The sequence below is a fragment of the Rhamphochromis longiceps genome, linkage group LG9, assembly GCF_057381845.1.
Source record: "Rhamphochromis longiceps isolate RC_006_pf linkage group LG9, R_longiceps_female_GT1.1, whole genome shotgun sequence".
NCBI classification, from domain to species: domain Eukaryota; kingdom Metazoa; phylum Chordata; class Actinopteri; order Cichliformes; family Cichlidae; genus Rhamphochromis; species Rhamphochromis longiceps.
In genome coordinates, this window is record NC_140565.1 from 33,678,082 (window position 1) to 33,694,068 (window position 15,987).

General features: G+C 40.0%; 1 protein-coding gene across 1 annotated transcript; it reads left to right on the plus strand.

Annotated features, from left to right (window-relative positions):
* The first annotated feature begins 6,759 nt into the window (after positions 1–6,759).
* LOC146662706 (uncharacterized) lies at positions 6,760–10,725 on the plus strand. The gene is made up of 3 exons (XM_085417914.1): positions 6,760–7,232; positions 7,390–7,433; positions 10,018–10,725. The coding sequence occupies exons 1-3, from the start codon at positions 6,760–6,762 to the stop codon at positions 10,605–10,607; spliced, it is 1,107 nt and encodes a 368-aa protein (XP_085274040.1). The 3' UTR covers positions 10,608–10,725.
* The last annotated feature ends 5,262 nt before the right edge of the window (positions 10,726–15,987 follow it).

Here is a 15,987-nt window from a genome sequence, read left to right on the forward strand (position 1 = left end):
TATAATTGATGCGAGACAAAATACAACTCCACAACATTACTAGCGCAAAAAGAAAACCTTCCATTTATTTTCACTTAAATAAGAAGCTGGTTTTTATGTACATTAAAGCTTTATAAAAATGTAACAGTGCAAATACAAATTCCTTGCTGAAAGTTTCTACTGGAAATGCCTTTCCCGTAGAAATGGGCTGACATATCCTGAGCATAACCATATATAATATCCACTGAAGTTAAAAAGAGGTGCTTTGCAAAATTAAACTGCAGTATGCAATACGTATTTTTCGGACCATAAGGTGCACGGGATTATAACGCACATCAAGCGAAACAAAGCAGTCAGATAAATCTAACTTTATTAAACTCATTCTTCTTGCTTCCTCCACTTCTGTACCATTGATTCATTAATGTTGAATTCTCTGGCAGCTGCTCTATTCCTATGTTGTTGCAGTATATTAATGACTAACCTCGTATTGTGGATGGATTATCTCAGTTGTTCTCCTGACTGAAGTTTGGTCTGTTTACAGCACCCTGCCATGCGATTGCATTTGTCTCTAACCATGAGGAACCTTAACGTTAACTTTTATAAGTGGAAAAGTGTTAGTGTTCGTCCTCCAGCTTCCCTGTTTATGTTATGCTAACATAGCTGTGTCGCTAGCGATTACGTAGCACATCATTATATACCAGCTAGCCCAACTTCAGTAACCCTACAAACGTCACTGCTGTTTAGTTTCCTGTCTTCATTTATGTTGGAAGTGATAGCAGAGCTGTACGTTTGATTTTTTTCAGAAATCTCTCAGTCAGAACATGCAATATCATGCTTAGGTAACTAGCGAGCTAACTTCCGCTAGCTTCCCGCTAACTTCTAACTCTGTTAAATGTAATAAATTTTGTTTTAATGGATGCCTGGAAGTTAAACTTCATAGTTACACCTGGTAAAGCAGCAATGCTGATCGTTTTATTAAAGATGAAAGAATTTAGACAGTTTTTAACGCTCAGTGATGCTGCAGTGTTCGTTTGAACTGAAGTATAAGGAGTTTAGGACCCAGATTACTCCCAGATTTAAGAGCATCTTAGTCCGACAAATACGACAATAACGACGGCCGCTTGCATGTTCTGCAAAAAAATGTGCTTTGTCGTGTATCTGACGGACAAACACCAAACCAGTTCCACATCACTGAAGTTGCACCATTTTTACAAACCAATTCTGGTTCATCTGTTTCACTCAACAATCGGCCATGTGCGTATGAAAACAAAGGCACTGCGCATGCGCGTTTTACTCATATTCTATCGCGATATTTCATTTTCCTATTGTTGCCTAACATTATACCGGTATTACCGTGAACGGTATAATATGGCCCAGCCCTAGTTACAATCATTAGAAACAAAATAAAAACACTCAGCCAGAATTTTTGGCTGAATTGTTTTGCAGCTTCCCGTCCTCATCCTGAACAAGCAAGCTCCAAGGAAGCTGATCTCTCCCTGAAGACACAGAGTGCAGTTTCAGAAGCACGAGCATGAACATCAACAGTGGACAGGAGTCCAAGAGACAATACCAGAGAGGTCCAGCAGCGCTGTGGGCAAACGGCATCAGAAAGGGAAGATCCACCATCTAGATGGGATGGATAGAGATGCCTTTCCAGCAAGCTGCAACCTCACTGTGTGTGAAGGACTTTTGAGAAGACTGTCTGAGTTTGACACTGGCCATGTTTGGAGCGAGATGGCAATGAGAGAGACAGTGGGACAGAGATACACGGGACAAAGCTGAAGAAAACTGACTGCCATTGGACTGAGAAGTGGGAGAGAAAGGAGCAAAAGAGGACAGAGGCGGCTGTTTTAGTGCGGGGAATCAAATTGGGTTAAAGAATCTGGGGAGACAAACGACTGCCTGGAAGTGGAGGGTTGAAACAGTCCCCGGTCCACCACAAAAGGGGGAGGAAGACAAGCACTGAGGTATGCAAGAGTACTGTTAGAAAATGGAAAGTGACACCACACACGCACATAATGTCCACCAGAGATGACACAGCATCATACATAAAGTGTGACACATTAAAAGAGGGCATTTGTAGAGGGGTTAACAACACTTAGTGTGGTTGTCTATGGTAACCTGCAAGCATCTGGGGTTTAGCTATGCCTGACTATGACAGTTTTTCATTTAGATGTTTCTGAAACAGAAATTTGGAGTGTATGGAGTTTTGTTTCAGAAAAAAGGGGGAAGGTACATAAAAGGACGCACAGAAATAGAAAATGTATTAACCCTACTAACACACACACAAACACACACACGTAATGAAGTAATGAAGCTCCTTAGGATTAGCTCATTAGGATCAAACACAATTTTAAGTAGGTAATACTGTTACCAGCATCCTGTCTGGTTTAGTGAGTGGGTTGAGAACTGATACATAGACGACTGAATTAGTATTATTCTGGGGAGCATGATAGCAGGATGAACAGAATCCTGCAGCCAGAGTTTAAATGAGTGAAACTAGCAGATTTTTGTTTTGTTTTGTTTTGTTTTGGGTTTCTGAAGTATGGGGAAGGTTTTACCATGGCACCAAGTTTTAGGTTTGGTATTTTTTTACTTATAAGAGAAAGACTATTCAGTGACAAGTCCTAAGACCCGGGCTTCTGTATTTTTATTTACTTTTGTTTTACAGTTTTATCTTTTATTTTTCATTTAATTTTTTGAACAGTGCACTGATTTTTGTTTGTGAATTTCTTTTCTTTAAGCAGATTTGCACGGCGGGAATTACAAGCGCTACACGTCGTCGAAATTGTTGCAAGTGAGTTTCTCCACATTAAAATGGGCTCTGGAGAAAGTCACTTATTTGGGACAATTAGAAAATAAGAGTCCCTGCCTAAGAAGGATTCAGCGAGGTAATCCGACCTAAAGTTCTTGTTTTCCTTTTTGAAATGACGTCATTTTGCTGAGGGCGGAAATCTAAATGCGGTGATGGTTTCCACTATCAGCAAAGAAAGAGAGAATGGATGAATGGATGACTGGAAATAAAAACAAACTGACTGACTGTTAAAAGCTGACAAGACTTGACCACGACTCAAGGTTAAACTCCACCTAGACAGGACAAAAGGGTGGATGAATTAGGTGTGTTTCTTTTACAGGAGCAGAAAGATGACAGCGACATCCGAGGTTGCATGACGATTTAACTTTTAAGTGCCACTTTCTGTGTTTGTGAATCTACCAGGGGTGTGTTATTCATGGGGTTTGTGTTGTGTGTTGCTCACAGAGATTACTGTGAGAAAGGGTGTATACACCTGCGCAGCGTTAACATTTGCATCTTCTTCCCTACAGCATTACAGTTCTTAATGTGATTTCATTATGTGTAGTTAATGTTTTCTAATAATGTTTTTCTACTACAGGATTTCTGGGCTTATGTGTGAAGAAACGGTGTTTATAGGTTATGAGTTGGTGATGCTATGACACGTGTTCTTGGGAAAATGTTGAATACTACAGGGAAGTGAATATAGTGTGAGACACATCCTGTCTTGACAACAGTGTGATTCTTTTTACAGGAAATCTTTTTATAGCACCTCTGGGATGTGGATGGCCGACGCCTGACCACGGTCAATGTTTTGTTAATGTTTGTTTAGCTTTTGTTAAGAGTGGATGTGGAGGATTCAGTAGAAAACAGACAAGTGACATGAGAAAACAAATAAGAGATGCAGTGTTTAGGGAACAGTTTAACGTGGAGCTCACTAGCTGGCCACTAGGGGCTCATAGTGGTAAAACAAGTGGAGTGACATTGCTTAAGGAAAGTCACTGATTAAATTGTGGATAAAATAAATTGCGGCAATAATAGTGAGTTAATGATTGGAGAAAACCTGAACATGATACTTGTCTGTTGTGCTGAATACTTTATCACTCTCATGATCTATAGTTGGTTTTTACACAGGGTTACAGGGTGGCGGGAGATTGTTTTAGAGAGAATGTGTAACGTTCTTGTACAGGTCTCAGTAGGGAGTTGACACACGGCAGAAGCCAGGTGCAAGAGGAAATTCATTTTTAATTTGTAGGTGTCGTGAGGTGCCATGACGAGATGTGAGTGAGGAAGGGCGCCTACAGGATGGAAGTGGAGGCCAGAATAGAGGCTCGAGGAGGATCAGTGATCATCTTGAGGAACAGCGGGAATGGCACAGAGAGCTGTGCTACTGAGCTTCCAGGAGATTGAGAGGAGTCTTCCCACAGCAACGTTTTAAATAAAATGAGAGATTCATTGTTTGTTTGGTTTTTGTTTTTTTGTTTTTTACGGGACAGATTTTACTGGGGGAGAGAAAGGGGAGAAAGACAGAGGGAAAGCCACCACAAGACATAACAAATAACGACCCTACCTAAATCCCAGTAACAATTAATGTGCTCCTGATTTTGGCATAATAACTATTTACCGTGTACATTACCACAATAATAATCTAGTTACTGTAATGCATTACTTTATAATGCTTTAGTCCCTACACAAGGGTTCGGCAGGGTTAACTGATGGCACGGCCATAGCTGGACTGGCCATCGTGCATACACAAATGCTCGGTGATTTTTCGTTTTTATGGGCCGATGATTTTTTTTTTTTTAGCAACAGTATAAACAATGAAAGATGGTGGGTTGGCCAGATGCTGGCAGATGTATAAAAATAACTCAGTTGTTTGGTGGTGGCTGTGACGGAGCTTCCACAGAGGCCAGCAGGTGGGTGAGGGTAAGGGGAGGCAGGAGGAGGAGAGACCCGAGGCGGCCGCCGGTCCGAGTGTCAGGTGAACTGACCTTCAGGTAAGAAGTTATGACCTGCAGTCCATCTGGGTCAGATATAAACCAAGTTTAGGTGGAGTTTATTTTCGTTGTGCTGACATCAGTTACAATAACTCATACTGCGTGCTAGCTAGCATGACGGAGTTTCTATACAGCTGGGTGGTGCTATGATGTTACTGATAGTGAACTTTATTTTATTCATAAGGTTAGTTAGTAGAGTTGTCAACCGTCCCTTAAAAAACGAAATAGTCCCGTATTCAGAGAAAATATTACGCGTTTCGTATTGAGCTGAAAAGGAACACAGATTGTCCCGTACTTCAGCTAAGATGAAAAAAGACACAAAGCTGGAGTTATTCTGCATCTTTACGCTGTCAGCTGCCTCTTCTTCTCTCAATCAATCATGAAACTGATCAATGATCAGCTGATCGGCTTTTCTCTCTTGTTTATTTATCTCCACTTTGTGCCAGAAAGAGGAAACCAGCGGATGTCGGGCTGAACAACAGCAGCACGTTTAAGCTTGATCAGCTGTTATTAGAATTTATTTAATATTAATTTCTAGCATCAGCTGATGTTTGCTGGAGCCACAGCTGTAAAGCTGCTGGTCATGATGTTGGTTTGGATATGTGGTGAGAGGGAAACATGAAGATGAAACCAGGAGATGTCCTTACTGAACCATCAGAGCTGAACAGGTGATGGAGAAACAGGTTTACCTTTTAGGTGACATGAATGAGTTGAAGGGAAGTTATGAACTGTTTCTGAGAGACAAATAACACCAGGATCCTTTTCTAAGTACCTGACAGCTGGTAACTGTGCAGGGGCGGGTCTAGCAAAGTTTTGCCAGGGGGGCCAGGTAGGGCATTAACAGGGAAAGGGGGGCACAAAGAAGTACTTTTCTTTCTTATTCTCATTTAAAAAGTCTTGCTTTTAACAAATACTCACCAAATCTTACAACCAAAGTTTTTATCTGACATAAAATGTTTAGAAATCATACATATATACCAACAAGACTGTACATCACTGTCACAACAGCATTTGTTTTCATTCAAAGGCTTTATGGCTTTTCCTGTAATACCTGGTGGGCCGGTCTCTAGTCAAAATACCCGGGCCGATTTTTTTGTCCCAGTTCAGCCCTGGGCACGACATGCAGTGAATTAATCTGAGAGGGTGCATTAAAAAATAAATGGCCGGGCCAGCGGTGCACATCGCAAATTAGCTCACATAGAAACATTAGTTGCACCGCTTCTTAATGACGGTATCTAAGCTAACAACCCCAACTACCAGATTCACCTTGTAATTGGCTAAAAATCACTTAGCCTACTGGTGAGAGGGACGTTGCTAGCTGTCAGTTTTTACAAGCGATGTTGAAATTTCCACATTCTGACATTTCAAATGCTTCAGTAATATAGAGCGTTATTACATTTATTGCTAATGCAATTATATGGCACATTGACTTCTGAGGAAATTTTAGATAGCACTCGTCATCAAAAAGGTTGCCTACCCCTGCCCTACACTGTATGCGCAGAATAGTTTTCTATATGAGATCGCTGAAAAAAGTGCAGCCTTACCTAATGTCTACCCTACTGTTACTCATTTTATATTAAGATTGAAAAATCTAGTTGGTATTGGTATGGCTAATAACCTTCAGTAATAGTAATGAATCACACAGCAATAGTACATTCATGTGGTTGTAAAAAGCATGATATAAGTATTCAGAATACATTACTCTCATTGAGTAACTTGAGAATTTTGTAACGAAAATATGTTACAAAATACATTTTGGGGCATGTATTCTGTAATCTGTAGTAGGAAAATATTTTTAAAGTAACCTCTACAACACTGATAATGGTGTCACACTTGACACACCCCTAATGTTGCACAACAGGTCCACATAATCCAGGCAGCGACAAGCACAACCTTTAGTCACCACAGAGGACTTTGAGCCAAGGATAATGTCTCACAGTAAGTTCACACAACAACTATGTTTTAATTGTATGTACTGTATCAGATAAAGTAATGTTGTTTTTAACTATTTTCACAGATAAGATTTCAGTCATGATTCTGGGCAATGTGAAGTCTTTGAAGAAAGCTCTGATAACCAACATCCTGGGGAAAGATTTATCTGTTTTAACCAAAAGAAAGATTCTGAAAAACACTGAGATATATGACGATGATACATTTGAGTTTACATGTACACCAGATCTGAGCACAACATGTGATGATATTAGAGAGCTATTTTCTACAAATTCAAACTTTGACCTGTGTTTGTTGGTGGTAGAGGATGGATTTTCAACAGGAAATGTGCAAAAGCAGATAAAAGACCTCAACAAGAAGACTGGAAAACCAAGAGAAGAGTTCACAGTTGTGCTTCCGCTGAGACACAAATTTACAGAATATCCATTCAAATTCTACACCCTCGAACAGGTTTTCAGCAAACTGAGCAAACTACTTAAAGATAAACAACTGATGCCAACCAACAGAAAGAAAAGGTAGAGACAAATGAATGGGTGTCAAATATTTATATATAATTGTTTGACAGTACTTTTTCAATTACAATTGTTCAACATGGTGTTCAACCGACCAGGAAGCTCTCTTTGCTTCCTGGTCGGTTAAACCAGTTAATGTGGTTTAACTTCTACATCTTAGGCCTGCTGACACTGCTGAACCACAAGATGGAAGTAAAAAGAAAGGTAAACCACACTCGCTTGCTCTTTGTGTGTGTGTGTGTGTGTGTGTGTGTGTGTGTGTGTGTGTGTGTGTGTGTGTGTGTGTGTGTGTGTGTGTGTGTGTGTGTAGCCGCTAAACTGGTGGAACTAAATCTTCACCACCACGCCTATACAAGCAGAAAGGGGAGTGAGTGGGTCAGCGCTCAGAGCACAGAAATTTAGCTGGCTTCAAACACACCATTTATTTTCAGGATAAAACACAGTCAGAACCCCAAATACAAGCTAAAATCCCCTTATACAATAAAAATAGTGTTTACAACCCGCTAAAAACCCTGCCGGCAGGAATGATTAAACGCTAAAAACACAAAGCTAAATGAATGTTTTTCCCTATACTAAAAACTCCCCCCCAGGGTCCTAATTCTCCCAGTCCAGCAACACACGGGCAAATTCTCCTGAGCTGAGAGAGACAGGAGAGGAACTCCTCTTCCGGGATGTGGACTCTCGCCAGCAGAAGACCAGGGAGGAGGCTCCTATCTCCACCTGACTGTGCGCAATCGTGCAGTCCAGCTACTCTCCACCTCCGCGCACGGCCTCCCTCGTAGCTCCGCCAGATGCAGGCAGAGGCGTACCCCTGCCCTACTGTGGATTTCACGCGTCGCCTCCCACGGTCGCTATTCTGTCCGTCGGGACTGGATCGCCGGGTTGTGCTGGCCGATCGCCGAATGTCTCGTGGCGCCCCACAGTCAGGCCAGAGGTCCTTCTTCTCATATGCTGGCTTGCACACGTTTTGTTTTCCAGCTCTCCACTTTTCGTGTGTCTCTCTCTTTTTTGTCTTTGCGCTCACTATCTCCCTTAAGTCAGTTTGGTGGCTGATAGGCCACCTCGGGGAACGCCCCCACCTCACAGGTGCCTACAATTGTCCGCTTAATCCACAGTGGAATAATAAAAAACATATTGTTCAATCAATACTATAAATATGGAGATAAAATCATGCAATAGGAATATCAATAAACAAACATGCAATATCACTATTACAATAAAATCATGCAAATAAAATCGACACCCTGTACCAACACAGTCTGATCCAAAACAAAATATAAAAACACAATTTTCCACTGTGTGACGTGTGTGTGTGTGTGTGTGTGTGTGTGTGTGTGTGTGTGTGTGTGTGTGTGTGTGTGTGTGTGTTCCAAAGGTTTTTAAAGAAACAATTAATGTTACTTATGTAATGTTATTTATAAAGGAAGCTTCTATTTGACCTTTTTGTTCAGGCAGCAAATACTTCAGACTGCAAATTACATAACGAAACAGCTTGGAATCACCTAACAGATACAAAGCAAAAAACTATGTGTAGAACCTGTTCCCTGGCTGCATGTGGCTTTCAACTTACACATACAAATTTTGACCTATTTTTTCTTCCATTTAGCTGATTGATCAATATCATGTCAATCACAAATTTTAACAATTCAACTAGAGAACAGATGGGTTTGGCTGTTGGAGGGGTGCTTTACGGAGCTTCAGCTCCTGGAAGAATAAATTCCCTTTCATGTGCCAGCCCAGCGTTTTCCTTCATCACCACGAAGGAAAACAGTCTGTGCGTGTCCGAGTTTACGTGCTTATACAGGGACCTCCAGAGCCTTTTCAACGGCTCTGTGGACCTTCTGGGAAAAGCAGTGTTGTGGAAATGACACACATTTCACTACTGGGGATAGTTACAAAGCTTTCTTCGTTACGCCATACATGTTTTTATTGAACATTTGAAGATAAAACAACACAAACTCTTGTAGAGGATATAGAGTCAGCGATACAAACGACAAGTAGCTAGGAGCTAGTTCACATAGAGCTACTGCAAAAACCCACAGAGCTCAGCAGCCAGCGCAACAAATTCTGGATCCTTGGCTCTTAGTTAGCATTAGCAGCACATGCTGGGTCTGCTGTGAAAGGACCTTTACGCTGCGCACTGTGACTCACAGCAATTTCTAACCACTGATATACCAAAACTTCATCCTAGCTTGACTGCCAGTTTTAGGTTTTCGTAAAGATGTGAGATTAATCTTGCGTCTTCCTGTTTTTATAGACCATCTAGAAGGCTGTCTGGCAAGGACTTCTCTTTATTATCATCTTTAGATGGTCCATCAGTGTATTTCAACTGTTGTTCAGCTTTTTGATTACAGAGAAGGCTGTGGGAAGATGCTAGGTAGAAAGCTACCTACACCTAGCACCTAGCAAGAAAAGTTGACTTTAACAGGAAATGAAATGTCAGTGAACAAACTTCTCAGCCTTTTGTGATAGTTAACTGTTTTGAAACATATGAAAATTAAGGGTTAGTTCAATAAAGTTATTGTCTTAAGGATGCATTTGCATTGTTTGATTTTAATATTTATCACTCAAACATGGTGATGGCATTGTTGCATGAGTAAGAATACAAACACACCCAAACTTTGGACATAATTTCATCCTGTTTTAGGGCCCTATTATCATGAAATATTTATTTAAGGCATTTTAAAACTTTTTGTGACCCACAGACACTCTGAAAAAGTAGCTGATTTGATTTAAAGAAACGACTTATTTTATATTTAACTCAACTTCAGCTTGTTCTTTACTTCAGCAAAGCTCACCAGCACCACAGTGAACCTCGTTCTTCTGGGATTGGCTGGGACTGGAAAGAGTGCCAGTGGAAACACCATCCTTGGAAGGAAGCACTTTGTTTCTAAACCCAGTTCAAACCCAGTCACCACAGAGTGTCAGTTGGAAGAAACTGACATAAATGACTTACATGTGCGTGTGATTGATACTCCAGACATGTTTGATGATGACACTGAACCATCAGTTCGGGACAAACATGTAAAAAGGTGCAAAGAGCTCTGTGAGTCAGAACTCTGTGTGTTTGTACTTGTGATGCATGTGAGCAGATTTACAGATGGTGAGAGAGACATACTGAAAAAGTTAGAAAACACTTTTGGGACCAAAGTGAAAGAACAAACTGTCATCCTGTTCACCCGAGGAGAAAACCTGGAGGAGGCAGAAATGACCCTGGAGGATTTTCTTCATTCCTGCCAACCTGGTCTGAAGGAAATCATAGAAAAGTGTGGCAACAGGTGTGTTCTTTTTGAGAACCGCAGCTCAAGTTCAGACCAGGTGGAAAAGCTAATGAACACAGTGAGCACGGTGTTAAAGAAAACAGCAAAGATACAATAAATAAGAGGCTTGGATATTTTTTGAGTAAAATAGTATGGATCTTTATAAAAGTGTGTCTGTGTGTGAGATTCGTTAGTTATTAGTATTAACTTTGAATTTGTAATGTGTGTGTAATTGATGCAAGATTTTTACTGTACTGAATTTTAATTGGTGTGAAAGATTTACAATAAAACAAAGTTCAGTGTGCCTTATTTCTCTTTGGTGTTTGGACCTTGCCACGATGATTCTGTCCTGTTGGATCAGTGAATTTCTTCATCAGTTTGTCTGGTTTGTTGTTTTTTTGTTTGGTTGTTTTGGGGCAGGGCACACAGCATAGTTACTTCTTTTGGAAGTAACTAAATAGGGAATATGGTAACATGTTAAAACCAGGGTGCGAGCTGTCCTTGATGATGTTTGCTGCTCTGCTGAGGCAGTGGAAGAAATACATGTCCATCAAGCAAGGTGAGAGGGCAGCCAGTAATCTTTTGTGCTGTCATGACTACACTCTGAAGCCTTGCTCTATCCACCTTTGTGCAGCTGCCGTACCATACTGTGATGCAGTAGGTTAGCAGGCTCTCAATGGACAAGCGGTAGAAGGTCAGCAGCAGGTTGGAGTTCAGCTTGTACTTCCTGAGGACCCTCAGCTCATTGTGAAACCTGCACCCAACCTATCATGTGATTTCCTGAGGTCAGATGGCCCAGGATTTGAGTGGGCGTTGAGGTGTCTGGGGAGGGAACTGAAATGTAAACATTGGCATCCTCAAAGAGTGACCGTTGTCCTTTAGATGCAGATGGACTGCTGAGTCTTGTCCCGTGGAGGTGGCTCTTCTATGTTGTGCCATCCGCTTGTGAAGTGGCTCGCGCTTGCAAATACAAATATTTTTTAAAGTATTTTTTGAAATAAGAATTTGTAAAAAAAAAAAAAAAAACAAAAAAACACGCTATTTGTGCCTTTCCAAATACCGTATTCGGGTTCAGCTCCACTCCTACTTTTCACATTTGACCAACTTCTAGATGGCATAATTTTTTTAGAGGTCTTAGCTCAACAGGGAGAAACAAAGGCATTGTTGTAAAGGTTTGACAAACATCACATAATGTTGGACTGTAAAGTGGAAATACCTGTCACACCTTTGGGTTTTCACTGGATATGTTTTCATTGTGTGCCCTCATAACCACAAATATGTATGGTGTTTTTTTATGATCAATATCTGTTCAAAAGAAATGTTTGGAACGAGGCCACGAGGAGTTCTGTGGAAATGTCTTAGTCAACAGAGCATTTTCCACAGAACTGTGGTTGTATTCTGTGGAAACAGAGAACACAATGACAGTCCTGTTATTGTGTTCTTTACACTCGCTGAAGCTGGCTCCAGCTAGTATTTAAAGGGTTCTTTGATCCACAGACAGCTCAAACAGTACATTACAATAACGCCCCCCACAGACAGACACACACACACACACACACACACCACCACCACCACCACCAGAACCCCCTCTCCAGTCTTCATATTTACAAAGTGATGCAAATCACAGTTTGGCCATAACGAACACAATGTTCAAATATAAGAGTGTCCATAAGTGCAGGTGGTACCAGGACACCCTAGGTCGCAGGTTGATGATCGATGTTGTAATTGTATCACAAGACCTGCAGCAGTATGTTGTGGACACTCAGGTAAAGAGAGGGGCTGAGCTGTTAACTGTTCACCACCTGGTGGTGAGTTGGATCAGGTGGTGGGGAAGACGCTGGACAGACCTCCCGCATCCAAATGTATAGTGAGGGTGGAAGAAAGAAGGTTTGTGAACTTATAAACTTAAAAACTGAGTTTTCTGATTCGAGAAAGGAGTTTAAATGTTATAAAAATGTACCTTAGCAACTGGTTGTATTGTACATAGTACATTTGTAATGAAGTGGCTCTATATAAAGAAATTGTTGAATAATCAAATAATTTGCCCTCTAAACTTTGCACAGACTGCTCCTACCAAGAAGCGAAATTTCCTTCTTGGTTGATTTAGGACTTCTCAGGACACAAGACAAATTTATAAGGTTTAGTCACATCCAGATGCATATTTAATTATTTCTGTGAATGTTAATTATAGAATTTTCTCTCAAAACGTTTTTATTTTACTTTGTAAAGTACTTTGAGATCACTTATCTTAAGCTTCTGAGCTAACGTCTTAGAAAAAAAGAATAAACCTTAAAAATAAAATTGTTTCAAAATTGTTTTTAATAACAAGCACAACATCTGTTTTTTTCCTGGCTTTGTACAACAAAACTAAGCATTACTTCAAGTTTTATTGCTAAATGACATTTAAATGGCATAAATCTGAGTTCAAGCGTATTCAGCCACTATGGTTAAACATAGATCTGCTATTTTAAAAAAAACTAACCATACTCACCTGATACCTGAAAAGTAACTTATCAGTAGCACATCACACTTAAAGCACACAATTATCCTTAAAATTTGTTATTCTTGATGAGATCCTTGGCATAATTCATTTTATTTTATTTTCACTGGGAGAAAAATAAGTCTGTGCTAGTTGAGGCAAAAGTAATTTACACATTTCTATTTGTTTACACTGTCTTGTTGTTTAAGAAGGAAATTAAAACGCAGAATATTCTCTAATAGTTCACTTATAAACCTGTATTCTTTAACCATGCCACCCAATTTCTCTCTTCCCCCCCACCTCTCTATACATGGCAATTGTGTAGTATGTGCCACCATGTCGTCAATCTTCGTGATCAGGTCCTCCACCTGCTTTGTGTCTGTGCTTCGGTTGTTGAAGACGTGGAACCTGTTTCCACAGCTTTGGATGACTTGTCGGAGCTCTGGTTTGGCTTCAAGTAAATACTGCTGTATAGTTATGTCCAAGTCTTCAAGTTCATCACCATAGGTGAACAGTACAATAATGTAGTGGTAATTGGTTTTTTTATCAAGCAGATCCTGCAGGGCTTCCACAGAGTTTTTCTTCTTTGGTGTGAATCAACCAACATGAAGAATAAATGTAAAAAGATGAGGACCCGGTAGAGAGGTAGAGAGTTCAATATATGTGATCATTTCTTTTTTTACAAGTTCTGTGGATTTGCCAGCATTTAGGATCCCTGGTGTGTCTATCAGGGACGGCTGGTATGAATGGACTGACAGGGCTGAGCCCTCCCTATCCTTTTTAATAAAAAATAAATATATATATTTATACTGTATGTATACATTTAAAGTCATCTTAGAACAGATTCTTACATGGTAATGTGACCAAGTGCAACAACAACGCCAACTAATCCAAAGAGAAAAAACAAGAAAAATACAAGATTTACATGGACGTATTTTTCACAGCCCAAGCTCCACAGGATCATCTACCATTCATCTTCATAGACTGCTGAGTGGCAGGCGTGAGGTCACACCCCTTTGATTAGCTGACCTTTGGGCTAAATTAGTTCAGCCCAGATGTGGGGATTTTGGCAAACAAGAGAAGGGAGCAGATTTAAACCCAGTGGGAGTTTCCCCCCCACAGAGGGACAAAAGGACCCCCTGATGATCCTCTAATCGCCTGAGCCAAGGTGTCAAACTGGGTGTGGGTCCCAATCAGCCAGGGTTTCAGGTGAGCTCATTGTGAAACCTGCACCCAACGTTGGCATCCTCGAAAGAGTGACCTTTGACCTTTAGATGCAGATGGACTGCTGAGTCTTGTCCCGTGGAGGTGGCTCTTCTATGTTGTGCCATCCGCTTGTGAAGTGGCTCGCGCTTGCAAATACAAATATTTTTTAAAGTATTTTTTGAAATAAGAATTTGTAAAAAAAAACAAAAACAAAAAAACACGCTATTTGTGCCTTTCCGAATACCGTATTCGGGTTCAGCTCCACTCCTACTTTTCACATTTGACCAACTTCTAGATGGCATAATTTTTTTAGAGGTCTTAGCTCAACAGGGAGAAACAAAGGCATTGTTGTAAAGGTTTGACAAACATCACATAATGTTGGACTGTAAAGTGGAAATACCTGTCACACCTTTGGGTTTTCACTGGATATGTTTTCATTGTGTGCCCTCATAACCACAAATATGTATGGTGTTTTTTTATGATCAATATCTGTTCAAAAGAAATGTTTGGAACGAGGCCACGAGGAGTTCTGTGGAAATGTCTTAGTCAACAGAGCATTTTCCACAGAACTGTGGTTGTATTCTAAATAAATAAATAAATACAAATATTTTTTTAACGTATTTTTACAACAAAGGCATTGTTGTAAAGGTTTGACAAACATCAGATAATGTTGGAATGTTATAAAGTACATAATTGTTTTTTATCTTAATTTCCCTTTTTTTTTTTAAAAAAAAAAGTTCTTTGAATTGTTGCCACATAATTTAATTTCAGTTCTCAACATTTAAATTTTAAGTAACAGAATCAGCTTAATGCAGAAATCAATAAGCTCCTCAGGAAACTCCAGCCATACAGATATTTTCACAAAATCTAATGGACATAAAATTGTATTTGTGCATTTCCAAAGAGCTACAAGAGGGGGGTTTATTTGTATGTCCATGCTTGCCTCAGCATGTTTCTATTAAAAGTCACACATATCACACATATTCCCATTTTACTAATTAACTTGATATCTCTGCATAAATATGTTCACGTTGATATTTGTTTGATACCTTTTTCTCTTTTTTTAAATGAATCATGGCTTTCTCTCCCACTGCCTTCTTTAACTTGGAGGCCTTTAAAGACATGAAAGCTCAGTTGTGCGTCTTTGACTCTCTTTAAGGTTTTTGACATTGAAGTCTGGAACCAAACATGCTTTCAGGTGGAGGAGCAGCAGCACAGTTGGCCATTGTAAACTGAGTGTGTATCACCATCTGCTGGACGTTTGATGTATTGACCTGAACGAGCCTTTGTTGTACCTGTGTGTGTTTAATCTTTTGCATTCTGCCATTCAAACTTTAATGATTCAAACAAAAAAGTCCTAATATGAAAATAAAAAAAGAACTTAAATAAGAGTAAAAAGGAAACTCCTAAAATTAAACTGAAGAGGTTTGAGTAAAAGGAAAATAATAAATGCTTCGTGTCTTTTGTTTGCTCTGACTCTTGTTCTCATTTTTATTTCAATAAGATCTCTTCACTCATCTTTTATGTTTTATGTGTATATCTTAGATCATTTCCTGTTTTATTTTGAAAATTTTATTTGTTTCGCTTCATATCTTTATATGTAACTATCTTCTCAAACACTCTGCAAACCAATAAATAAATCCATCCATCCATCCATCTTCGTCCGCTTTATCCGAGATCGGGTCGCGGGGGTAGCAGCCTAAGCAAAGAGGCCCAGGCCTCCCTCTCCCCAGCCACCTCCTCCAGCTTGTCCGGAGGAATACCAAGGCATTCCCAGGCCAGCCGAGAGATATAATATAATAATATAATAATA